Source organism: Salmo salar, chromosome ssa17, assembly GCF_905237065.1.
Source record: "Salmo salar chromosome ssa17, Ssal_v3.1, whole genome shotgun sequence".
NCBI lineage: Eukaryota > Metazoa > Chordata > Actinopteri > Salmoniformes > Salmonidae > Salmo > Salmo salar.
In genome coordinates, this window is record NC_059458.1 from 62,268,414 (window position 1) to 62,294,414 (window position 26,001).

General features: G+C 42.1%; 3 protein-coding genes and 1 long non-coding RNA gene across 5 annotated transcripts in view; 2 read left to right on the forward strand and 2 right to left on the reverse strand.

Annotated features, from left to right (window-relative positions):
* LOC106576298 (transmembrane and coiled-coil domain protein 3) overlaps window positions 1-3,892 on the forward strand; it is a 57,461-nt gene extending 53,569 nt beyond the window's left edge. For both annotated transcript variants that reach the window (XM_014153394.2, XM_014153392.2), the window contains exons 5-6: window positions 1,368-1,503; window positions 1,699-3,892. In XM_014153394.2, the coding sequence (XP_014008869.1) occupies window positions 1,368-1,503; window positions 1,699-2,001 (439 nt within the window). In that variant the 3' untranslated portion in view covers window positions 2,002-3,892. The remainder of the gene's footprint in view (window positions 1-1,367; window positions 1,504-1,698) is intronic.
* Window positions 1-10,375, reverse strand: part of LOC123728237 (uncharacterized) — a 32,029-nt gene extending 21,654 nt beyond the window's left edge. Inside the window, exon 1 of the long non-coding RNA XR_006760146.1 lies at window positions 10,104-10,375. This is a non-coding gene — a long non-coding RNA (uncharacterized lncRNA). The remainder of the gene's footprint in view (window positions 1-10,103) is intronic.
* Window positions 10,376-10,411: 36 nt separating this feature from the next.
* On the forward strand, window positions 10,412-17,891 carry LOC106576210 (protein mono-ADP-ribosyltransferase PARP12). The gene is made up of 8 exons (XM_045698649.1): window positions 10,412-10,491; window positions 15,549-15,714; window positions 15,821-15,941; window positions 16,023-16,113; window positions 16,296-16,383; window positions 16,486-16,616; window positions 16,737-16,888; window positions 16,999-17,891. The coding sequence occupies exons 1-8, from the start codon at window positions 10,487-10,489 to the stop codon at window positions 17,889-17,891; spliced, it is 1,647 nt and encodes a 548-aa protein (XP_045554605.1). The 5' UTR covers window positions 10,412-10,486.
* Window positions 17,892-19,606: 1,715 nt separating this feature from the next.
* On the reverse strand, window positions 19,607-25,987 carry LOC123728240 (protein mono-ADP-ribosyltransferase PARP12-like). Its single transcript, XM_045699921.1, has 5 exons — window positions 25,835-25,987; window positions 21,152-21,667; window positions 20,911-21,041; window positions 20,540-20,688; window positions 19,607-20,327 (listed from the first exon to the last, which is right to left on the reverse strand). Exons 3-5 carry the CDS (start codon window positions 20,976-20,978, stop codon window positions 19,660-19,662), a joined length of 885 nt encoding a protein of 294 aa, XP_045555877.1. The 5' UTR covers window positions 20,979-21,041; window positions 21,152-21,667; window positions 25,835-25,987; the 3' UTR covers window positions 19,607-19,659.
* Between the last annotated feature and the right edge of the window lie 14 nt (window positions 25,988-26,001).

Sequence of the window (26,001 nt, forward strand, 5' to 3'; positions counted from 1 at the left end):
AACCTAATCTTTCAGACACTTCTCCCCATGAGTCTTCCTCCATACAGACGCACCAACAACATCCTCCATACAGACGCACCAACAACATCCTCCATACAGACGCACCAACAACATCCTCCATACAGACGCACCAACAACATCCTCCATACAGACGCACCAACAACATCCTCCATACAGACGTACCAACAACATCCTCCATACAGACGTACCAACAACATCCTCCATACAGACGCACCAACAACATCCTCCATGCAGACGTACCAACAACATCCTCCATACAGACGCACCAACAACATCCTCCATACAGACGCACCAACAACATCCTCCATACAGACGCACCAACAACATCCTCCATACAGACGCACCAACAACATCCTCCATGCAGACGCACCAACAACATCCTCCATGCAGACGTACCAACAACATCCTCCATACAGACGCACCAACAACATCCTCCATGCAGACGCACCAACAAAATCCTCCATGCAGACGCACCAACAACATCCTCCATACAGACGCACCAACAACATCCTCCATGCAGACATATCAACAACATCCTCCATACAGACGCACCAACAACATCCTCCATGCAGACGTACCAACAACATCCTCCATGCAGACGCACCAACAACATCCTCCATGCAGACGCACCAACAACATCCTCCATACAGACGCACCAACAACATCCTCCATGCAGACGCACCAACAACATCCTCCATGCAGACGCACCAACAACATCCTCCATGCAGACATATCAACAACATCCTCCATACAGACGCACCAACAACATCCTCCATGCAGACGCACCAACAACATCCTCCATGCAGACGCACCAACAACATCCTCCATGCAGACATATCAACAACATCCTCCATGCAGACATATCAACAACATCCTCCATGCAGACGCACCAACAACATCCTCCATGCAGACATATCAACAACCTCCTCCATGCAGACATATCAACAACATCCTCCATGCAGACGCACCAACAACATCCTCCATGCAGACATATCAACAACCTCCTCCATGCAGACATATCAACAACATCCTCCATGCAGACCACCATCGTTCCAGCTGTTTCATTTTATGCTAATCTAGGCCTGCTTCACTATTTCCCACCTTGAACCATAATCTTGTTTTTAATATTGTTGGCTGTTGATACTGTCAACTTAGGGCTGATGTATCAACACGCTTATGTAGATAATGCTTCACACACCACAAACAGAGAACACACACACATTGGTGAAGGAAGAGATGGACACACAGGTTTGCTTTGGAATTGAAGCTGTGCATTCAATATTAAGACTCGTCATTTTCTCCCCCCTTCTCTCTCTACCCCACCCCCTTCTCCCGCTCCCTAATAGGTTTGAGCGGTTAGAGGACCAGTTAAATGACCTGACAGAGTTGCACCAGCATGAGACCAGTAACCTGAAGCAGGAGCTGGCCAGCATCGAGGAGAAGGTGGCCTACCAGGCCTACGAGAGAGCTAGGGACATCCAGGTATGTACACACACACACACACACACACACACACACACACACACACACACACACACACACACACACACACACACACACACACACACACACACACAGATCTACAAACATGCCCCCTACACATCTATCTAAGCTGTATATAGTCAGTAACTTTAAGCCTGTGTGTCAAACTGAATGCGTGTTTTTCTGTGTTTACAGGAGGCTCTGGAATCCTGTCAGACGCGTGTCTGTAAGCTGGAGCTCCAGCAGCAGCAGCAGCAGACGGTACAGGTGGAGAACACAGACGCCAAGGTGCTGCTGGGGAAATGCATCAACATCATGCTGGCCATCGTCACGGTGATCCTGGTGTGCGTTTCCACGGCGGCCAAGTTCACCGCGCCTCTCCTGCGTAGCCGCGTGCACCTGGCGCTCACCTGCGTGGGTTTGTCCCTACTGGCAGTCATCTGGAAGAACTGGGAGCACCTGCAGTGTGCCCTGGAACGCATGCTCCTCCCACGCTGAGCTAGACTCCTCCCATGTTAAGCTAGGCTCCACCCAGTCTGAGTTTGTCCCCCTCACAATGTGGGTTTGGCGCCTCCCACACTGAGTTTGGGACTTTGGAACTCTGTGATGTTGTCATAGCGATAGATTAAATGGGCGGGGTTTACAATGTAGCCTTACACCCCAACACCCTCGTGTCTCTCCCCCTCTCTGTCTTTTGGAGTTTGGGCAGAACTCCTTTAGGGAAATTGTTTCCAAACGATGCCTGTGTGCCACTACAGTACAAATTACAGGAAAGCAAGACATCTGGGACTGACCAATCAGATGGTGGCAACAGAGGAAGCAGGACCAGTCACATACAGGATTATTGCGGACACTGATCTTTGTGTGGTTGTCAATCTCAATAGGACATTGAACTGCACTATGCAGGTGGTAAGCTTATGTATAACCTTTATAGAGAAACAAGGGGTCCGCCGATTGGTTCCTTGTCTTTTGCGGAGTCGTACTTGCGTCACCTTTATTACACTAACACACTGACAGTATTAAAAACTAATTCTCCCAGAAGACCTCTGGTTCTGATCCACACACAGTCTCACTCCCACCCCACCCAAGCCACCATGATACACATTCATCCACACACACACTGAGAGGAATGTGACTTGTGTGTCTGTGTATGTACAGGGCGTGGGGGTGTTCTCCATGTGAGAGTGCTTTGTCTGTGTGTACCTGTACTGTCAAGTGATGAAACGTTTTATAATTGAAAAAAAAGACAAAGGACAATTTTTTTTTTTAAGTGTAAAATTGTATTTCTTGTTCTCTTTTTGTGTGTGTGTGTGTGTGTGTGTGTGTGTGTGTGTGTGTGTGTGTGTGTGTGTGTGTGTGTGTACGCCTGTGCCCGTGAAGGGTGGTTAATTTTTTACAAAGGAATGTGTACTGGTATGCGGGTTTGTGGATAAATGGTGTCTTATGTACTTTATGTAGTCTATTAACAGATGCAGTGGAACTGCCACGGGTCTAGTCTATCAGGGGTGAAATCACCCCAAGAGTTATGTGTTCTCTCTCCCATAGGAAATACATAGACTGACCCTTTAGCCGCTAACGTGCTAACTGTGAGTGATATCGTCTGGCAGTCTGATGGATCTGGAGGGAAGTAACCTCAGACGTGATACACACAAACCTCATTTGTGATTCATCCTTTAATACTGATGATAATGTCCTTTTTGTGAAATAGGAATTAAGCACTGTTCAGAGTGGGCTGAACAAAGGAATTGACTTCTACCAAATGTTTCAGACAGATTTGAACACTACGTTTTATGCGTTTTCTCTGAAATGTTTAATATTTCTTTGCCTTTTTACAATGAGAACCGAACAAAATGAACATTCTAAATGCCTTTGATGCTATCGTCTGATTGGACAGAGATGGGAGGGGTGGGTGGGAAGTGAGCGATGCAGCTCTGGCCCCACCCACTCTGTAAGCTACTTATCACTGTGATGATTATGATGATGATGATGGGGGCCAGGCCTGATGCCTTTTCAATGCAGCTTCTGTGTTAAATCTGATATTTTCTGTGCTTTTGTCTCTGTCTCTTTAAAAAGCCAAATTTGGGTCTATGTGGCTGGCTGGCACCTTGAGTAATATAGTATGTCATGTCCTGAACCATTGATATTTACACTGTCCATTGGTTACTCAAGAGTTCTGGCTCTATCCCAATTCTTGAATCTATTCCCTGTGTCTGAAGAGAGAGCCATATCCCAGATTCAAAGCCCAGGGCCTATAATTCCAGTGTCTAGATTCCGGTATGTTATCCCGACGCAGTAGCATTGCACGCTGTTAGGTTTAATCCGGTTATGGTTTTCCAAAACACACTTTTTAAAATGAGAACAAAATTAAATCCTCTTCCTTTTCTAGAAACATTGAGTCTTTTATCGTAGTGCTCTTCTCATCTTATCCTCTGAAGATTCATCAGAGTATTTCTACCCTGAACTGATCTCTTGATCCGGTCATCAATTATACTGTATCTACCAGAGATGATGATGCAAGGAGTGAGGGCTCTGCACAGAAGGTGACGTGATTAACCTTTTAATCTGTGTTTCAGACATAAAGAAGTGGATGGCTGCAAACTTTCTACTTTTAAACTCGGACAAAACAGAGATGCTTGTTCTAGGTCCCAAGAAACAAAGAGATCTTCTGTTGAATCTGACAATTAATCTGGATGGTTGTACAGTCGTCTCAAATAAAACTGTGAAGGACCTCGGCGTTACTCTGGACCCTGATCTCTCTTTTGAAGAACATATCAAGACTGTTTCAAGGACAGCTTTTTTCCATCTACGTAACATTGCAAAAATCAGAAATTTTCTGTCCAAAAATGACGCGAAAAATTAATCCATGCTTTTGTTACTTCTAGGCTGGACTACTGCAATGCTCTACTTTCCGGCTACCCGGATAAAGCACTAAATAAACTTCAGTTAGTGCTAAATACGGCTGCTAGAATCCTGACTAGAACCAAAAAATTTGATCATATTACTCCAGTGTTAGCCTCCCCTACACTGGCTTCCTGTTAAGGCAAGGGCTGATTTCAAGGTTTTACTGCTAACCTACAAAGCATTACATGGGCTTGCTCCTACCTATCTTTCCGATTTGGTCCTGCCGTACATACCTACACGTACGCTACGGTCACAAGACGCAGGCCTCCTAATTGTCCCTAGAATTTCTAAGCAAACGGCTGGAGGTAGGGCTTTCTCCTATAGAGCTCCATTTTTATGGAATGGTCTGCCTACCAATGTGAGAGACGCAGACTCAGTCTCAACCTTTAAGTCTTTACTGAAGACTTATCTCTTCAGTAGGTCCTATGATTAAGTATAGTCTGGCCCAGGAGTGTGAAGGTGAACGGAAAGGCTGGAGCAACGAACCGCCCTTGCTGTCTCTGCCTTGCCGGTTCCCCTCTTTCCACTGGGATTCTCTGCCTCTAACCCTTTTACAGAGGCTGAGTCACTGGCCTACTGGTGTTCTTCCATGCCGTCCATGGGAGGGGTGCGTCACTTGAGTGGGTTGAGTCACTGACGTGGTCTTCCTGTCTGGGTTGGCGCCCCCCCCTTGGGTTGTGCCATGGCGGAGATCGTTGTGGGCTATACTCGGCCTTGTCTTAGGACGGTAAGTTGGTGGTTGGAGACATCCCTCTAGTGGTGTGGGGGCTGTGCTTTGGCAAAGTGGGTGGGGTTATATCCTGCCTGTTTGGCCCTGTCCGGGGTATCATCGGATGGGGCCACAGTGTCTTCTGATCCCTCCTGTCTCAGCCTCCAGTATTTATGCTGCAGTAGTTTATGTGTCGGGGGGCTAGGGTCAGTCTGTTACATCTGGAGTATTTCTCTTGTCTTATCCGGTGTCCTGTGTGTATTTAAATATGCTCTCTCTAATTCTCTCTTTCTCTCTTTCTGTCTTTCTCTCGGAGGACCTGAGCCCTAGGACCATGCCTCAGGACTACCTGGTATGATGACTCCTTGCTGTCCCCAGTCCACCTGGCCGTGCTGCTGCTCCAGTTTCAACTGTTCTGCCTGCGGCTATGGAACCCTGACCTGTTCACCGGACGTGCTTGTTGCACCCTCGACAACTACTATGATTATTATTATTTGACCATGCTGGTCATTTATGAACATTTTAACATTTTAACATTTTGACCATGTTCTGTTTTAATATCCACCCTGCACAGCCAGAAGAGGACTGGCCACCCCTCATAGCCTGGTTCCTCTCTAGGTTTCTTCCTAGGTTTTTGGCCTTTCTAGGGAGTTTTTCCTAGGGAGTTTTTCCTAGCCACCGTGCTTCTTTCACATGCTTTGCTTGCTGTTTGGGGTTTTAGGCTGGGTTTCTGTACAGCACTTTGAGAATATCAGCTGATGTACGAAGGGCTATATAAAAATAAATTTGATTTGATTTGATTTGAATCTGTTTGTCAATGTGTTCTGTGTAGATTCATGGCTGTGGGGAGATGTTTTAGGTTGGGGGTGCTGTTGACAGGGGTGGGGAAGTATTTTTCTGTGCTCTTACAGTGCTGTCGACAGGAGTAATAAATTACACATTTTAGATTACACACACACACACACACACACACACACACACACACACACACACACACACACACACACACACACACACACACAAAGTATTCAGACCCTTTGACCCTTCCCAAATTTTAAAATAGATTAAATTGTCAAATTTGTCTCAAGCTACACACAATACCCCATAATGACAAAGAGAAAATAGGTTTTCAAATGTATTCAAAATAAAAAACAGAAATCTTATTTACTTAAGTATTCAGACTCTTTCCTATGAGACTCTAAATTGAGCTCAGGTGCATCCTGTTTCCATTGATCATACTTGAGATGTTTCTACAACTTCATTGGAGTCCACCTGTGGTGAAGCCATAAGGTTGAAGGAATTGTACGTAGAGCGCCGAGACAGAATTGTGGCGAGACACAGATCTGGGGAAGGGTATCAAAAAATGTCTGCAGCATTGAAGGTCCCCAAGAAGACAGTGGCCTCCATCATTCTTAAATGGAAGAAGTTTGGAACAACCAAGACACTTCCTAGAGCTGGCTGCCTGGCCAAACTGAGCAATCGGGGGAGAAGTGTCTTGGTTGTAGAACTCTGACAGAGCTCTAGAGTTCCTCTGTGAAGATGCGAGAACCTTCCAGAAGGACAACCATCTCTGCAGCACTCCACCAATCAGGCCTTTGTGGTAGAGTGACCAGATGGAAGCCACTCCTCAGTAAAAGGCACATGACAGCCCGCTTGGAGTTTACCAAAAAGCACCTAAAGTCTCTCAGACCATGAGAAACAAGATTATCTGGTCTGATGAAACCAAGATTGAACTCTGGCCTGAATGCCAAGCGTCACGTCTGGAGGAAATCTGGCACCATCCCTACGGTGAAGCATGGTGGTGGCAGCATCATGCTGTAGGGATGTTTTTCAGCGGCAGGGACCTGAAAATAGCTGTGCAGCGACACTCTCCATCCAACCTGACAGAGCTTGAGAGGATCTGCAGATAAGAATGGAAGAAACTCCCCAAATACAGGTGTGCCAAGCTTGTAGCGTCATACCCAATAAGACATGGCTGTAATTGTTGCCAAAGATGCTTCAGCAAAGTACTGAATAAAGGCTCTGACTACTTACATGTGATATTTCAGTGTTTATTTTTTTATAAATTTGCTAACATTTCTAAAAACCTGTTTTTGCTTTGTCATTATTGGGTAGTGTGTGTGTGTGTGTGTGTATATGTGGATTGGGGGGAGGGGCAATTTAATCAATTTTAGAATAAGGCTGTAATGTAACAATGTGGAAAGTCAAGGGGTCTGAATACTTACCCTCAGCACCCCTCTCTAGCTTATGAACCAAATGGCACTGTACACCATTTCACAACAAACCACTAGTCTGAATGATATTGTGAAGAAGCAGTGACCAGTGGCATTTGTTTAGCTTAAATCTAGTGACATTAATAATGTGAACATGTTGTTTTGCATACAGTGAGGGTGTTCAAACTCTCGGGCATCATTCATGTTTTATCCAATTCCCCCTGGGCAAACTTCATTATTTAGCTTGTACTCCAGTGCGTTTTGAAGTACCCTGTTTCTGCCAACTCCCATCAACTAGCTGGCAGCAGCTCCAAGGTCTGGGAGCTTCATTAAAGGCCCAGTGCAGCCACAAATGAGATTTTTCTGTGTTTTATGTATTTCCACACTGAGGTTGAGATAAAACTGCAACGATAATGCCCATTTAGTGTAAGAGCTGTTTGAAAGACTGCCTAAAATTTCTGCCTGTTTTGGTGGGATGGAGATTTGGCCAATTGGTTAATAGAGCAATAAGAAATAGTTCCAAACCTCACTGCCAATAACAGCTAATTTGACATTTTTACCTCTCCAATCACACCACTCCCAGATAATCCTGGCAAAATTATTGCTTGAGAAACGGCTCTTTACCAAGAAGCTTTTTATTTTTGACCATTGTTTTAAATTAAAATCAGTGAAGTAGTTAATTGTTAAACAAACAATTTGATACTGAGATAAATTTGGCTGCATTGGACCTTTAAACCATCTGCGTTGTGCCACTGCGGCTTAAAGTGTGTATGTGCTACCACTTAGTGGTGAGTCTACAGTAATGCAGCAGAATTAGGGGGGAATTCAACAACATAACCCTAGGGGGGAAGTAAACACTTTGATAGTCGCTGGATCCACAAGCTGTACCTTTCCCCAATTTAACTCAGACCTGCATAATTATACTCAACAAAAATATAAACGCAACATGTAAAGTGTTGGTCCCATGTTTAATGAGCTAAAATAAAAGATCCCAGGTATTTTCCGTACGCACCAAAAGCTTATTTCTCAAGTTTTTTGCACAAATTTGTTTACATCCCTGTTAGTGAGCATTTCAATTTTGCCAAGATATGCCACACATGTCAGGTGTAAACGCAGATTATAGTTTTTCAAATGAACCTCTGAATCCTTCCAGTCGCTATGCGGTCGATACTTTAAAAAAAGTACATTCTTTAAACCCATACAGTGTACCTTTGTTTGCTGAAATCCATACACTTTAATATAACGTTAATCAAATGCAACCTCACTGAGATTCAATTGGCACAGGGACATGCTGAGTTGACATCTTAGAGCAATTGCAATGGGGAAACAGTAGGTGGTTGTATTTGATTAACATTTGATTAAAACATATGGATTTCTTCAAACAAAGGCATGCAACAACAGAGGACAAACATAGGTACAGGGGAAGGGTTTAAGAGTGTACATTTTTTAAGCATGAACTGCAGAGACTCCAAGGAGTCAGAGGTTAATTTGAATAACTCTAATCTGCACTCAACTCCCTGGGGGAGTTGATACAATTGGCTTGGTCAAAGAGGAATGCCACGTTCAAAACAACTGGGAACTATGGAATCTCTGACTTCAGTGCTTTCAAGGCAACTTGGAACTCAGAAAAAAACGAGCTCCGACAAGGGAAAAAATAAAAGGCCACTCTAAATTGTGCAATTTTGTCACACAACACAATGCCACAGATGTCTCAAGTTTCAAAGTAACTGTACAATTGGAATGCTGACTGCATGAATGTCCACCAGAGCTGTTGCCAGATAATTTAATGTTAATTTCTCTTCCATAAACTGCCTCCAACGTCGTTTTAGAGAATTTGGCAGTATGTCCAACCGGCCTGACAACCACAGACCACGTGTAACCACGCCGCGTTCAAAACAATTGGGAACTCGGGAATCTCTGACTTCAGTGCTTCCAAGACAACTTGGAACTCAGAAAAAAACGAGCTCAGACTAGGAAACATCGTTTTGAAAGCTCACCCAACTCGGAATTCGAGGTCGGGAACTCCGGCCCCTTCCTCGAGTTCCGACTTTCTGACCTGAAGATCACTAACCTCGTGGTTTTTGAAGTTCCCAGTTGTCTTGAAAGCACTATAAACCGTGGACATTCAACATTTACGCATGCTGAAAATGCCTGAGCTCAAAAGTATTACAAGTAATTTGCCCTTATCAGGGAGCTTTGTAATATTCTGAGTTTGTAGATAGAGTCCAATTTCATTGACGAAATGTATAGATTTTTTGTTGTTGCCCTAAATGATTTATTTTATATTTTTACATTTACATTTTAGTCATTTAGCAGACGCTCTTATCCAGAGCGACTTACAGTAGTGAATTCATACATTTCATACCTTTTTTTTTCTTTCTCCATACTTATATCTCGGTGTAACGTAAACTCACTGACTTTTGTACATCGCCTTGGTCTGTTCAATTGACCTTATTTTAGCGCCCAAAACACGTAATACTTCCAGATCAACTGTAATGTCAATACCATTGTAAAGCACAATTTCTCCACTTTCCAACAGAATCAATTACATGAACTCCACGCTGCCCGTTTCTGCATGATTCAAGAAGGCAATGAGATCCGTCGGGTCTTTTTAAAAATGGCGGGTGGGGAAGCGAAAATAATGCGTGGTAGTGAGAAGGAGAGATGTGTGTGGCAAAACTGCTTTTTTTCACTCGATCTGTCCAACTTATCAGCTTATCGCCTCTAAAGTGTAAATAAAACACTATAAAGAGTTTATATAATGTGTCATTACTTACCTATTTGAAGGTTTGTGTCGAATTTGAATCAAGTTTTTAGGGCGGTGCTAAAGTGATCTTCAGAAGTAAACAGCGGCTTTGAGGGTCATGATGCTTGCAGTGATGATGCAAAAAATGACTAGGTATACTGGTGGAGAGAGATTGTAATGACAGAAATAGTTGCTTTATGCGCGCTGTACGTTACGGCATGACACGTCACGATGTAACGGAGGGTGAGTTTTTTCAACTTTTCTCCAATACTATAGACCCATTACCATGTCGATCAACGCTTGAATAGAAACGTAGTTCACACCCCAGATTTTGAAGTCAACACAGTCCCTACAGTCAAATTAGTTTTCTTTGCAGCCTCGTTTGAATGTCGCGGTTGAGCAAATTTGTACGGAATGGGGTGAGTTTACGTTACAACGGAAACAAACGTATTATTGGTAAAACGAAAGTTAGATGATACAAACCTCAATGATTTAATGATGGTTGAAATGATTTTCACCTGTATACATTTGATCTACTAGGGCACTGCAATAATAGTAGTGGAAGGTAAGCATACATATATATATCTATGATGTACAGAAAGTTTTGTTTCCAAATTAATTGACATTAATTGTTATTCTAACATTTAGTTCACGCCCTCCATGACCACTTTAGAAGGGGTCCAACATCGGGCAGCGTTGTCTAACATTTGTATTGCTTTGGGGTGGGTTCTGTGGTTTTTGATGGGCACAGGGGATGGTAGTGCTTTTTCCCCCGGGTTTACATTCACCCGTTTGAAGGTTTTACTTCATCATTTCTTGCAACCTAGTAACATTTCCTCATCTGCTTACATGCGCCTCCCCTATATCAGTGTTTTGGTACTTTTTTAACTTTTATTTCTTGTTTTTTACTTAACACGTATTTTTCTTAACTGCATTGTTGGTTAATTAAGGGCTTGTAAGTAATCATTTCACTGTAAGGTCTACTACACCTGTTGTATTCAGCGCATGTGACAAATAAAATGTGATTTGATTTAAAACTGCAGTGAAAATCCTATTTGAATAACGGCGCAAAAGCCCTGTGATTTTTAATATTTCATTCCATTCAGATAATTTAAAATCAAATCCAATTTTATTTGTCACATACACGTGTTTAGCAGATGTTATTGCGGGTGTAGCGAAATGCTTTGAGTACTCTCGACAGTTCATTAGGTATAGAAAACATGCCAGTCTGGCTGTATTTTAAGTTTTGATACTCTGATGCGTTTTCTGTTGCGGATCATCATTCTCCCAAATCGTTTTATAATAATGTAACCACATCCTTCCAGCAGGCACAGTCATTCAGGATAGCGTAATACGTGCTCTACCTCTCTGACCGAGTGGCTATTCCTCGTGCACCTAAAACCCATAGTGCTTAATAAATAGCCTATAGCCTAGATATTTGTCATTTAACTTTTTTAAATGCATTACCTTTAATGTGTGGCATAAACACATCATTTAATTTAATCTGACGAAGCTATTTCAAAAGTATCCTGTATGCTACCTGCACATATGTCCCAAAATATAATTCCAGCATCCAAACTGTACAGGTTGTGGTGTTGAAAACGCAAACCATGATGTTGATGCACCCGATGTGGCAACCTGGTCTCAGAGCATTTCGTATTATTCTTTACATAAACCCTAAACACTCTATTTCATGTGATACAGCATGTTACGTTTCATATGGTATGTATTAATTTGTGGATGTCCTTCACCCATTTCGTATGATATGTTACGAATTACAAGACATATTATATTTGATGACCGGCTCGATTCGGTCTTATGTAGCAAAATTTGAAATAGTGTTTTTTTTTTTACATTGGATAAAAGTAGAGACACAGAGATAGAAAATGGTATATCTTACACACTACAGTTGAGGAACAATGGGAAAGTAATTATGCTTTGAAAGTTGATAAACTTGTAACCTCACTTTTGAGAAAATGGCCCTTGAATGTTTTGGTACCTACTAGAGAGCTCTTCTTTGTCTACACCCATTCAGCAATCATCTCTTTAAGGATTAACATGTAAAGCTATGTACTTAACTATGTACTCAACAACCGAAGATTTCAAGACTAAAGGCTGGTTTATACTATTGGTGTGTTCTTAAATTTAATCTGGATTGCCAGAGTGTGCTCTGGGTGTTCGTAAACACAGAGCGTTGTCAGACTGTCTTACTAAATTCAGAGCGTTTCCCTCTCGGAGCGTTCAGAGCGTTTACTCGACGCTCTGGCCGAGGAGTAGGGTTGATCTGAGTGTTACTATCCTGTACTATCCTCATCATGTTACTATCCTGCATGAATATCCAGGTACCTAACCGACCAGGTTCAATGTTAGCGGGCTAACATTAGGCTATAACTAGCAATGCAAATGGCTCTGAGATATTAATAATATTACTACACAGATCATACACATAACATTAGCTAGCAAGCTAATAGTACACTTTAACTTGACATGAAAACAACTTTCTAACAAAATTAGAAACAACCAAATACAGACATTTGAAGGAGATGTATCTTCTGCTTGGATAGTTCCATCTGTGCTAATGACTTAGTGTCTTTAATTCCAGTTTGTCTACAAATGTATAATTTATATGTTGGATTCGTGTCTCCATCTCAACCAAAAATCTAAGTTAAAGAATAGGACTAAATCAAACTTTTGCTATGAGAGATGGGTTTATTTACAGAGCAATTCAGTTGAGAAATTCCTGTTCACATAAAGTAAAGTGCGACCTAGGTTATTCTGAATTGTTGAATGAATCCCACGTATTCTCAACCATTTGAGACAGAAATCACTGTTATGGGATAGGCCTTTTCACACCGCCTCATCATTATTAGTTTCACTATCTATCATTTTATTTTCTACAGCCAACTATGGAAGGTTTATTTCAATCTGGTATTTAAAAACATATATATTTTTACTAATCTCACTTCTGCAGAAAGTGTCTCACTGTGAGTAATAGGTTCCCAAATGGCCTCACAATTGACCATTTCTTTATTTCTCTCCTCTGAAATGGTATTATTGTGAAACACACTTCCCCTTTTCTAGTAATTGGCAGGTGATTGGCAGAATGAGTCAGAAATGCTGTTGTAGTTTAGCTGTGAATGTCGGCTTGAGAGAAATGCCACCCTCCAGAGTTGTTCTGATACTCTCACTGGAAGTTTTTTAACATATTTATAAGCTTTATATTAAAAGAGCAAATATGAAAATATATGCTGACAATTACTTGTTTATACATACTGTACAAAAAAACGGTGCAATTCAGTGATCTCTAATTGTCTACATTTTTTCAAACATAGCTATTTACTCTATTGCAAAAGTGATATTTAATTGTGTTTGGTTGTCAACACAACCAAATATCAACATTTGAAGGAGATTTCTCTTCTGCTGGGATAGTTCCATCTGTGTCACTGACTTAGTCTGGCTTAATTCCAGTTTGTCTACAAATTAATGATTGCTATGTTGGATTCATATCGCCATCTTAAGCAAAACTCAAAGTTAAAGAATTGGACTAAATCAAATCAAACTTTAAATGCACTTTAAATAAAGTTTGATGTGATTCAGTTATATTATTTTACTTAGATTTTTGGTTGAGATGGAGATGTGAGCAACATATTAACTTTGAAATCAACCAAATCTTAAAACCTTAGGCCTATATTTATTGTGTATTTTTAGTTGAATCCTGAGTTGAATAGAAACAATAGCTTTTGATGACTTCGCAAATGCTATAGCCTAAATAGTATCATTAATGATATATGTTTCACTCAAGTATGGTTACATTTCATTTGATCAGTTCAATCTTCTCTCTGAAATGACTTCGATAGTGAATTATATATTTTTAATTGGAGCATGTGTAATAATCATTCTCACGATAGCACATTGGTAGTGGTCACTGACAAATATCAAAGCTAAGCAGGGCTGGGCTTGGTTAAAACCCTGGATGAAAAACCAAATGGTAGCTGTAGATATATTAATTCTCCAGTAGGAGGTGCTGCCCAGCCTATTGTTTTTTTCTTATAGTGGAAATAACGTTGAAGATCTAACGTTGTTTCAACCGTACAAATTCAAAATATTTCATACAAAGTTTGACAATGTTGAAAATTGGTTACCATGATGACATAATCCTGTGGTTGAAATTTCACCCGCAAAACAAGTTTACGTTGATGACTTTTTGCAAATCCAATGTATTCTTTTTGCAAATCCAATGTATTTTAAACATAGATTCCATGTGACAATACGTTGACAAATTACATTGAAACAACGTTGATTCAACCAGTTTGTGCCCAGTAGGTATGCTTTCCTTATTGGTTGTGGTGCACTGGCACGAAACCTGTTGGTGGAAAATTTGTTGCAAATATAATTATAGCATAAACATTTTGAAAATCAGATTTCCAACTAGCTGATCATTGTCTGCAGCCGGTTCTGATCGTAGTGTAGGTCTAATGAAACAGGAAGGGAGAGTTAATTAGTCCGTGGTGGTCGGCAAACCCTTAACCTTCTGGCCCGTAGCCATCGACTGTGCCACGAAAGCATGCTGAAGTGGCAAAGTTGATATCCAGGTTTATAAACACAGGGTCGCTACAGTTATTGTTATTTGTGGACGTACATTTTTTTAGTTAATTCTATAAGGGGAGAGGGTGTTAACTTTTTCTGCAGTACAAGGGCTGGGTCATCTGAAAATATTAACATTGGGGAGGGGTGCATTTCTTTTATGGCACCTCAAGTTGTTTGTTTGTTTACGGTGAGGAATGAGATCTGGCTGTTCTTTGTCAAGGGGTAAGGCAAACAAGGAGGTAAAGTTAAAGAGGGAGAGCGTTGCTGGGATGTTTAACTTTCCCACGTTTGCTTTGGTAGAACACCTGAGATCAGGGGAACTTTTTGCCCCTTTTTTTTTTACTCAGGCAGCATCCAGGATAGCTGGCTGGATATGAGTTTATCTAGATCTAAAGGTTGTCAGTAGATACACAATACCATATCCTCCTCATAGGACAACATACAACCATGTACTGTACGTCCACAATAGTGGACTATGTTGTACTTTATTTGATAAACCTTTCAAAGCAACACTAGAAGCCTAGCATCGATTTTATGAATGGAGGCCATGGCAGGATATTCTGTTGTCCTTCTGGCTAACACAAATCTCTCAAATCTCTGTAACGTCTGTTATATAAACCTAACGTCTGTTCAGATTAATGCTGGAGCATCCACTATAAAAGGCACTACAATTGGGAAGTGAAGAGTGGTCAAACTTTGTTGGCCCTGCCAGAAAAACAACGATCTAGAGAGACTTCTGTGACCCTTCTAAGATACAAAGGTGCACTATGTTATATCATATTAAACTAGATAGAAATATTTCACAGTGTGAATGAAGTACATTCTTGGTATGGGAATTGGCAATGGGGATTGGTTGCTTTACCATTGGCATTTTCCTATGCCTTCACAGCGAGGGATCCAAGTGTGTACATTTTGAAGCCATGAGCCGCGGATTCAGTGAAGTTCACCGTTCCTCCACAGTTTCCTCTGTGACCAAGCCCACATACGTACTCACCACAGAGTGGGCGTGGTTCTGGGTGGACGAGTACGGCAAATGGGTCCAGTACGCATCCATTGTAAGTGGTGTGAAACACTCAAACAGGCTGACGTGTTACGAGGACAATAATAGAGACGGTAAACTGTTGTTCCCCTTGAATTTGAGTTATTTTCTATAAATCACAGAAAGAGAAGGACAGATTGTCGTCCATCACCAGTGAAGACCTTGAGAAAAGGTACCAGGAGGATCAAAGTGCTGTGGTGAAGTTCACTGCAGGCCAGCAGTCTTATGAGCTGAGTTTCAGAGGTAACACACATCAACGCTCTTGCACAAAATATATTTAATTTACAACAGACATGGTTCAAATAGTTATTCTCATAATTACAGACATGACGCAAAAAAACAAAAGATACGGTACTGACGGTACTGTAAGGATGGTCAGGCGTCGTCCTGTGTTTGTTTCAACTGCAGACAGCAGGTAATGTACGGATGAGGATGAGCTAAGAGGATGGTCACCATGCTCGGTATTGAACCTAATAAACACTCACAATTGCATAATCAATATTTGGGTAATAAGTGGAGAAATAAATATAGGTATTCAATTGAGCTACTTATTTTCTTAGTGTTGAATGTCATGTTCTCTTTTATATTTATCCTCAGGACAAATAGAACATGCAACTCCTCTCAGAATTTCAGAGATGTTCCTGGATTTTGGGACAAGTCTGCCATACCTGACATTGGATATAAGGTCACTTGTTTACATGTGGTTATTCTGCTTAGGCTTACAGAAAGGTTAGTGTTCAACTTTTTGTTTTAGCAGTGACAACTATTTTGTTTTCCCCTCCTGCAGACAGTCAGTCCCTGTCAGAACTCAGAAGAGTATCAGAAGGTCCAGGCACTTTTCAACAAGACCATGAGGGGCTTCCAAATCACCAGCATCGAGAGGGTCCAAAACAGGGACCTCTGGGAAGTCTTCCAGTGGTATTTTTACATCAACTCTCACACACTATCCTAGTATGTTACTTCCAAAATACTAAGTAAACCCTGGCTTGAACAAGATTATGGGGAAGCAGCTAATGTTTTTACCCCTGTTTTTTTTAGGAAAAGAAATTTGATGAAGAAAAACAATGGGGGTAAAAACAGCAAGGAGTTATATCTCTTCCACGGAACGGACCCAAAACACGTAGACGCCATTTGCAGAGATAACTTCGACTGGAGGCTGTGTGGAACCAATGGAACTGTGTATGGCGAAGGTACCTCATGTTAACCAACTGTCAGAAGTGTAGTCAGATTTTAGAAGCAGTCATGATCTCATTATAGTCAGTCATTCTGTTTTACTGATGATCTTCTCTGTTTGTTTAAGGGAGTTACTTTGCCAGGGATGCCAAGTACTCGCACATCTTCACCAGCCACTCAGGAGTGAGGTCCATGTTTGTTTGTCGGGTGCTTGTTGGCGACTACACATTAGGGAACTCGAACCTCCGTCGCCCCCCTCCAAAAGGCGAGGGAAGCCCGACTCTCTATGACAGCTGTGTGGACAATGTCCTGAAGCCATCCATATATGTGGTGTTTGAAAAGCACCAGGTGTACCCCGAGTTCCTCATCAAATACGATAATGGCGTCATGCACTTGTCCTCTTCGGCTCCAGCTCCACCCAAAACTGTCTCTATCCAATCCACTTACATAGTCCAATACCCAACATCCAAACGGATTCAGGCAGCAGCTGCTGCTACGCTGCCAAACTCTCGAGTTCCATCCACTTACACTTTGAGTCCATCTCAAGCAGCCACCACTTTCTATAATCCAACCAATTCTCTTCCCCCTTCACGTCTCCCAAAACCTGCCCGAACCCCACTGGGATTCAGTCAATCTGCAGTCATCATGAAGCCAGCCCCAAGTTCTCAATTGGTGTATACCACCCTAGGCCAAGCTAATTGGTCTTACACTCCCTCATTCAGCAAACTCCCTCATAAACTCATTACCCAAGCCAGCACCCCTCTCGTACACCCAGTACCCCCTCTCCTACACACCCTACCCCATCCAGTACCCCCTCTTATACACTACCTACCCCAGCCAGTACCCCCTCTTATACACGCGTTACCCCAGCTAGTACCCTGTCTTATACACGCGTTACCCCAGCCAGTACCCCTCTCGTACACCCACTACCCCAGCCAGTACCCCCTCTCGTACACCCACTACCCCAGCCAGTACCCCCTCTCGTACACCCACTACCCCAGCCAGTACCCCCTCTCGTAAACCCACTACCCCAGCCAGTACCCCTCTCGTAAACCCACTACCCCAGCCAGTACCCCTCTCGTACACCCACTACCCCAGCCAGTAGCCCCTCTCGTACACCCACTACCCCAGCCAGTACCCCCTCTCGTAAACCCACTACCCCAGCCAGTACCCCCTCTCGTAAACCCACTACCCCAGCAAATACCCCCTCTCGTACACCCACTACCCCAGCCAGTACCCCGTTTTATACACCCACTAGGCCACCAAGCATCCACTCTCTCACACTCACTCCCTCAGCCAGTGCCCCCTCTCGCACACTCATTACCCCTGGCACTGCCCACACTCGCTCAAGAAACCCCTTTCGCACACTCTCTACCCCTGCCAGCCCCCCTTCTCGCACACTTTCCCGTTCAACTGACACACCCTCTCAGGCTCACACCCGCTCAACGACTATTACTCGCACGCTCCCTGCCAGCAGTAACTCTCACCCACTATCCCCTTCATCCTCATTAAGCACACCTTATCACACACTTTCTCACTCATCATACACCCCCACTTACACAGACTCTTCCACACTCTCGGGGACTCACCACTCCACATCGAGCACTACTTCTGACACATCTTCTACTATCACATCATCTAGAGTGCAGAAGTTAATTAAACAATTTGGTGGTCAAAGTTCAACCTGTTGACAATTTGTAGTGTTTCTGAATGATAATTGCATTTTCATGTCAAATATGCATAGTTGGTGTGTTAAACCCTTGCAACCCTTACAACAAACAAGAATGATGCTCAACACAGCAGGTTAGCGGCACCTTAATTGGGGAGAACGGTCTCGTGGTAATGGCTGGAGCGGAATAGGTGGAATGGTATCAAACACATGGTTTCCAGGTGTTTGATGCCATTCCATTTGCTCCGTTTCGGTCATTATTATGAGCCATTCTCCCCTCAGCAGCCTCCTGTGATGTTCAACTAGTAACAAGGAATATGATGAGCATGTTTCCTTTACTCTGGGACCTCTGGTCTGCTGATCCTTTACTCTGGGACTTCTGGTCTGCTGATCCTTTACTCTGGGACTTCTGGTCTGCTGATCCTTTACTCTGGGACTTCTGGTCTGCTGATCCTTTACTCTGGGACTTCTGGTCTGCTGATCCTTTACTCTGGGACTTCTGGTCTGCTGATCCTTTACTCTGGGACTTCTGTTCTGCTGATTCTTTACTCTGGGACTTCTAGTCTGCTGATCCTTTACTCTGGGACTTCTGTTCTGCTGATCCTTTACTCTGGGACTTCTGGTCTACTGACACATTTTGTAAAGTAGTTGGATTTCTGTGTTTTCTGTGTATTCAACTAAATAAACTAAATGATCAATAGAAAGTCATTGACTGGATGTTTGTTTGACTAGTGGTGTGGAGTAATGCAGAATAAGTAGGGTGCAGTTCAGCAACATCACCCCTAGGGGGGAAGAAAACACCTTAAAAAGTAGAAAAAACATTAACATTTTTTTATGCAGTTGTGCGTTCAGAAATGACCATGACTGCATTTACACAGGCAGCCCAATTCTGATTATTTTGTCAACACATGATATATGCCATTTATCAGACTCTTTTATCCAAAGTGATTTACAGACATGCGTGCATTCACTTTACGTATGGGTGGTTCAGGGTATAAAAACCACTACCCTGGCATTACATGCGCCATGCTCTACCAACAGCTAAAAAGGACACATCATTTCAAAATAAAGTCCATAAATACAATTTATTTATACATAAAGGTAATTTCCCCCTAAATTTCAAAAGAAAAAATGGACTACCAAGACGTATAGATTATCTAGTGATGCCATAGGTTTACTTTTTGCTTCCATTTTAGTAAACTGTGATCTTCTTGTCCTTGATGGAGGTGCGCGTGGTATGGAGGTCATAGAGCCGACCCAGGGTGGTGGATGAGAGACGAAAGTCATCAGACCTGGCTGAAACGATGGATGTGTCAGGGAGTTCAGGGAGCCAAACTGTGCAGAAGCATGTGTCAAGGTAGGTCTGGGGGTTCTCTGTCCTGTTGGGCAAGGAGATCTGAAACTTGCATTGTTAGGCAGCACAGGGGTGGTTTGTGAGTGTAGCATGACTGGAATAGGTTGCCAGTGCATGTTGTGGTGGCTCTGGTTTTGAACAAAGTTAGGTGGTGGAACATAGGTCCCAGGCCTGGACCCTTCCCTGTACTGAATAAGGTACTCTGCGTAAACCTGGTACTTCCCGACCACCACAAATACAGAGGGATTGTAGATATCATCCACACAGATGTCATAGGAGATGGTGTGACTTCCGTCTTTTGAAGGGGGGCAGAGGTAGCTGGAGTGTCCTTGCGTGTAATTTCCCACCAGCACATGACAAACAAACATGGACCTGACTCCTGACTGGCTGGTGTAGCTGTTGGAGAACTTGGCATCCTTAGAGAAGTAGCTTCCTGGAAAGAGATGGGTTAGAATTAGAACAATCACAGTGACAGTGTGACATTACAAAGACATTTGTTTTGTCAACTTTTCCACTGTATTTCCACAATGTGACGTGAAAGAGAATAGCAAAAAACATGTTGTCCAATGCCATTTCCACGTAACATAATACATTGTTATATAAACTTAAAAATCTGTTAGATATCACATGAAATGCAGAGCTCACCTTGCCCATAGGGCGTTCCATGTGTTCCACCCATCCTCCAGTCTATGTTCTGCAGGTATATAGCGTCCACGGGTTTAGAGTCTGTTCCATGGAAGAGCTGCTTCTCATTCTCCTTCCCTGCATTTGTCTTTCTCATCACATCTCCTTGCCTTGGGAGAGGAACAACAGATTCATTTGTCCGTATCTTCATTGGCATGTCACCTCATAGCATTTGCAAGTGTTTGCTACTAGAATCTAAGTACCAGTTACCATTAACATGTTACATCTGTTTGCATATGTTATGTTGTAACTGCTTTGATTAATGCAGTCAATATGAACATGTTTCTTGGGTAGATTACATTTCTTTTGGCATGAGGAGTTTGGATTCTTACCACGAAAAGACCTCCCACAGGATCCGATTCTGCACCCTCTCAATACTCTTCACACTGAAGCCAGTCATAGTTTGATGGAAAAGATCCAGAATATTCTTGTGCTCAGTTGAGGAACTCTGCAGAGCAACCCTCTAGAGAGAATGCATTTGAAAATAACATAGTTTTACCAATGTAATAGCTTTATAATGCACTGCCTTCTGACCAGATGGAAGATCTTATGAGTTAAAAAGTGATTATGAACCTTGAATCCAGTTTCAGGTACTGAAGATTTATCCCAGTGACTGGGTAAAGCTTTGGATTTCAGCAGGCAGTCACCAGAGTCTTTCTTGCTGAGGATGAGTAGAGAAAGTTAGACAGTGTTATAAAAAAATACAATCAGTACAGTATAATCTCATCCACCTGGCAGCTCTCTCTCCTAATTTATATCCAATAGCAATTGAGCCCAGGGACGAGGTTAGTGTAGTCTACTCTACAAGATCTTTTACCAAAGTGTGTTGTCACAAGCATCATTACTATCCCTGATTGCCTGGACGTTGCGGTAGGTGGACAATATAGATGCCACCAGTTCATTAGGTACTCCCCTCTGCTGCAGGGTGTTGATCAGGTGGGGCTCGTATAAGTCATGAGACCTGCCACAATCCACGTCTCCAGCACAGGTTCCTGTAATGTAGTGCTCATAGACATGGAGTCTTCTGCAGCTCCCTTTGTCAGGACAGTAGCCATACTCTCCACTACCTTTGTTGTATGTGAAGCAAACCTGGAGACAAATACAGACCACTCCTGATGAGGGATTGATAAGGACATTGGATAAGTGCAAACTCTGTTTAAGTGCATTGATAAAAGAATGATCTAATAAAGGTAAATGAATCAATAAACCATGATGAATTATTAGTCATACAGCATGGTTAATGAATAATCAATGTAATGATCAATGTAGTGATGGATTGTTCTGATTAGTTCCAGAAAGTCCAGGAACCACTGGAGAGGGAAAGAAATGTGTGTATGCAATTAGTATAGAGAGCAGGGGACAGATGGTAAAGGGAATAAAACTTCAAAGGGTTCCTAACCTTGAGGGAAAGGAACAGGCTGAGCTAGATAGTGATAAACAGTATGTGTGAAGTCAATGGGGATGCAGGTCACTAACAGTTTGTGTGTAAATGCATGTGCGTAAGTAAGCAAGAACTATAAAATGACTGTTTTGTTATCCTGATGCCAGAATGTTCTCTGAATAAAGCTACAGAAACCTTTTGCAGAAAGCTGAGTCCTTGCCTAATTATTTAACCCATTGTCTTACAAACCTTGGGCATTAGTCAAGGCGAATTGATTATTGATTATTATCATCAAGATATAAAATTCCTTTAACAATTGGTCCTTCGAGCCGGATCTCAAAAACTGCCGCTGTCGTTCCAAAGAGACACCGAAACCGTGCACGGGCGGATGAAATATCCGTAAATCATAGACCTGGCCCTTTACTGTGGGTTCTTTACAGGCCGGTGGCAAACTGGTGCGATTGATGTGAGAGTGAAAGGCGGGAGCAAGTAGAGGATTTTAATGTACTCTGGGTGTTAGACGCTGAAATTGGTGAATGTTATAGCTGGTGACCTGGGGGGGGGACTGTCACGTCCTGACCAGTAGAGAGGATATTTTGTTATTGTAGTTTGGTCAGGACGTGGCAGAGGGTAGTTTATTTATTTATTACGGGGTTTTATGGTCACTGGTCTGTTTGTATTTCTATGTGTATGTTCTAGGATAGTTTTCTATGTGTAGGTTGGGTGCTGGACTCTCAATTGGAGGCAGGTGTTTCTAGTTGCTTCTGATTGGGAGTCCTATAAATAGGTGTGTGTTTTTGTTTGTCACTTGTGGGTAGTTGTTTGATAGCACTGCTTTTGTTGAGCCTGCTGCTCTGTTCCTGTCGTTAGTTTGTTTATTGTTTTTCCTGTGGATGCTTTGCTCGTATATATTAAAAAGATGAGTATCTACATTTCACCTGCTGCAGTTTGGTCTCTTCAACACGGCTGTAATTATGACACAGGCAGTAAAACCTAAAAATAAAACGGGTTGCAGTGTTTGTCTATGAGCGAGATAAAGACAGGGTTAGGATAGATACGTATGATCATTCTAGCAGAATAACTCTATATTGTGAGAAGGAAAATTAATGGGTGTGATACACATAGAAAACATATTGCTCAAATCAATAGTCGAATTGGAAAAAAAAGCTGGTTTGTTCTTTTAAGCGTGGGATAGAAGCAATGTGTCATATAGCATACGAATAATTATTCTTTGAAATAGAAAAAGAGCTGGTTTGTTCTTCGAAATAGAAAAAAGAGCTGGTTTGTTCTTTTAAGCGTGGGTGATATAGCATACGAATAATTATTATCTATGGGAGAAGTGAGACCTAATATGGCGGAGTGAGAAACAGATATTATTGTCAACAATTACATTAAGCAACAGATAAATAGGCTGTTAACTAGGGCTTTACGACCCCTGGAAGATAGTTTATAGTTGCATACGTATGCGACCTAATGTCCGATCAATATCCCCTCTATAGATAAAGTTTAGAGAGAGAGTAACTATGCTGGGATGAGTGATTGCGTGTGAGGAGAATTCTGTCAACAATCGCGAGAAAAAGACAGGCAGTAAAACCTAAAAATAAAACAGGTTGCAGTGTTTGTCTATGAGCAAGATAAAGACAGGGTTAGGATAGATACGTGTGATCATTCTAGCAGAATAACTCTATATTGTGAGAAGGAAAATTAATGGGTGTTGATACATATAGAAAACATATTGCTCAAATCAACAGTCGAAATAGAAAAAAAAAAAGCTGGTTTGTTCTTTTAAGCATGGGATAGAAGCAATTACGAATAATTATTCCCCAAATTCTAGGTTAATAATAATTATTCTTCAATTCTAGCTTAACGACGGTAAATAGCATACACATAAAGATTAACAGCGAGTAGACACTGATTGTATTTGATCCAGAGTTGTATAAATTAAAGCACATAGAATAAAAGATAGTTTAACCTGTTAGGGCTAGGGGGCAGTATTGACACGGCCGGATAAAAAACGTACCCGATTTAATCTGGTTACTACTCCTGCCCAGTACCTAGAATATGCATATAATTATTGGTTTTGGATAGAAAACACCCTAAAGTTTCTAAAACTGTTTGAATGCTGTCTGTGAGTATAACAGAACTCATATGGCAGGCAAAAACCTGAGAAGATTCCAAACAGGAAGCGCCCTCTCTGACAAGTTGTTGTTCATCTTGGCTCTTTTTATTGAAGACTGAGGATCTTTGCCGTAACGTGACACTTCCTACGGCTCCCATAGGCTCTCAGAACCCGGGAAAATGCTGAATGATATTGAGGCAGCCTCTGGCTGAAACATATTATCGCGTTTGGATAGTGGCTGGTCAGAGTACTCTGAGACTCACGCTCGTGCACGAGGGCACGAGATGTATTTATTTTCTCTCTCTTTGTACGTATACAGGCTTTCCCGGTATGAATATTATCACTTTTTTACAAGAAAAATGGCATAAAAATTGATTTTAAACAGCGGTTGACATGCTTCGAAGTACGGTAATGGAATATTTTGAATTTTTTTGTCACGAAATGTGTTCTGTGTAGATTCATGGCTGTGGGGAGATGTTTTAGGTTGGGGGTGCTGTTGACAGGGGTGGGGAAGTATTTTTTCTGTGCTCTTACAGTGCTGTCGACAGGAGTAATAAATTACACATTTTAGATTACAAACACACACACACACACACACACACACACACACACACACACACACACACACACACACACACACACACACACACACACACACACACACACAAAGTATTCAGACCCTTTGACCTTTCCCAAATTTTAAAATAGATTAAATTGTCAAATTTGTCTCAAGCTACACACAATACCCCATAATGACAAAGAGAAAATAGGTTTTCAAATGTATTCAAAATAAAAAACAGAAATCTTATTTACTTAATTATTCAGACTCTTTCCTATGAGACTCTAAATTGAGCTCAGGTGCATCCTGTTTCCATTGATCATACTTGAGATGTTTCTACAACTTCATTGGAGTCCACCTGTGGTGAATGCAATTGATTGGACATGATTTGGAAAGGCACACACCTGTCTATATAAGGTCCCACAGTTGACAGTGCATGTCAGATCCAAAACCAAGCCATAAGGTCGAAGGAATTGTACGTAGAGCGCCGAGAGATCTGGGGAAGGGTATCAAAAAATGTCTGCAGCATTGAAAGTCCCCAAGAAGACAGTGGCGTCCATCATTCTTAAATGGAAGAAGTTTGGAACAACCAAGACACTTCCTAGAGCTGGCCGCCTGGCCAAACAGCAATCGGGGGAGAAGTGTCTTGGTTGTAGAACTCTGACAGAGCTCTAGAGTTCCTCTGTGAAGATGGGAGAACCTTCCAGAAGGACAACCATCTCTGCAGCACTCCACCAATCAGGCCTTTGTGGTAGAGTGACCAGATGGAAGCCACTCCTCAGTAAAAGGCACATGACAGCCCGCTTATATCTCCGTACTTATATCTCGGTGTAACGTAAACTCACTGACTTTTGTACATCGCCTTGGTCTGTTCAATTGACCTTATTTTAGCGCCCAAAACACGTAATACTTCCAGATTAACTGTAATGTCAATACCATTGTAAAGCACAATTTCCAACAGAATCAATTACATGAACTCCACGCTGCCCGTTTCTGCATGATTCAAGAAGGCAATGAGATCCGTCGGGTCTTTTTAAAAATGGCGGGTGGGGAAGCGAAAATAATGCGTGGTAGTGAGAAGGAGAGATGTGTGGCAAAACTGCTTTTTTTCACTCGATCTGTCCAACTTATCAGCTTATCGCCTCTAAAGTGTAAATAAAACACTATAAAGAGTTTATATAATGTGTCATTACTTACCTATTTGAAGGTTTGTGTCGAATTTGAATCAAGTTTTTAGGGCGGTGCTAAAGTGATCTTCAGAAGTAAACAGCGGCTTTGAGGGTCATGATGCTTGCAGTGATGATGCAAAAAATGACTAGGTATACTGGTGGAGAGAGATTGTAATGACAGAAATAGTTGCTTTA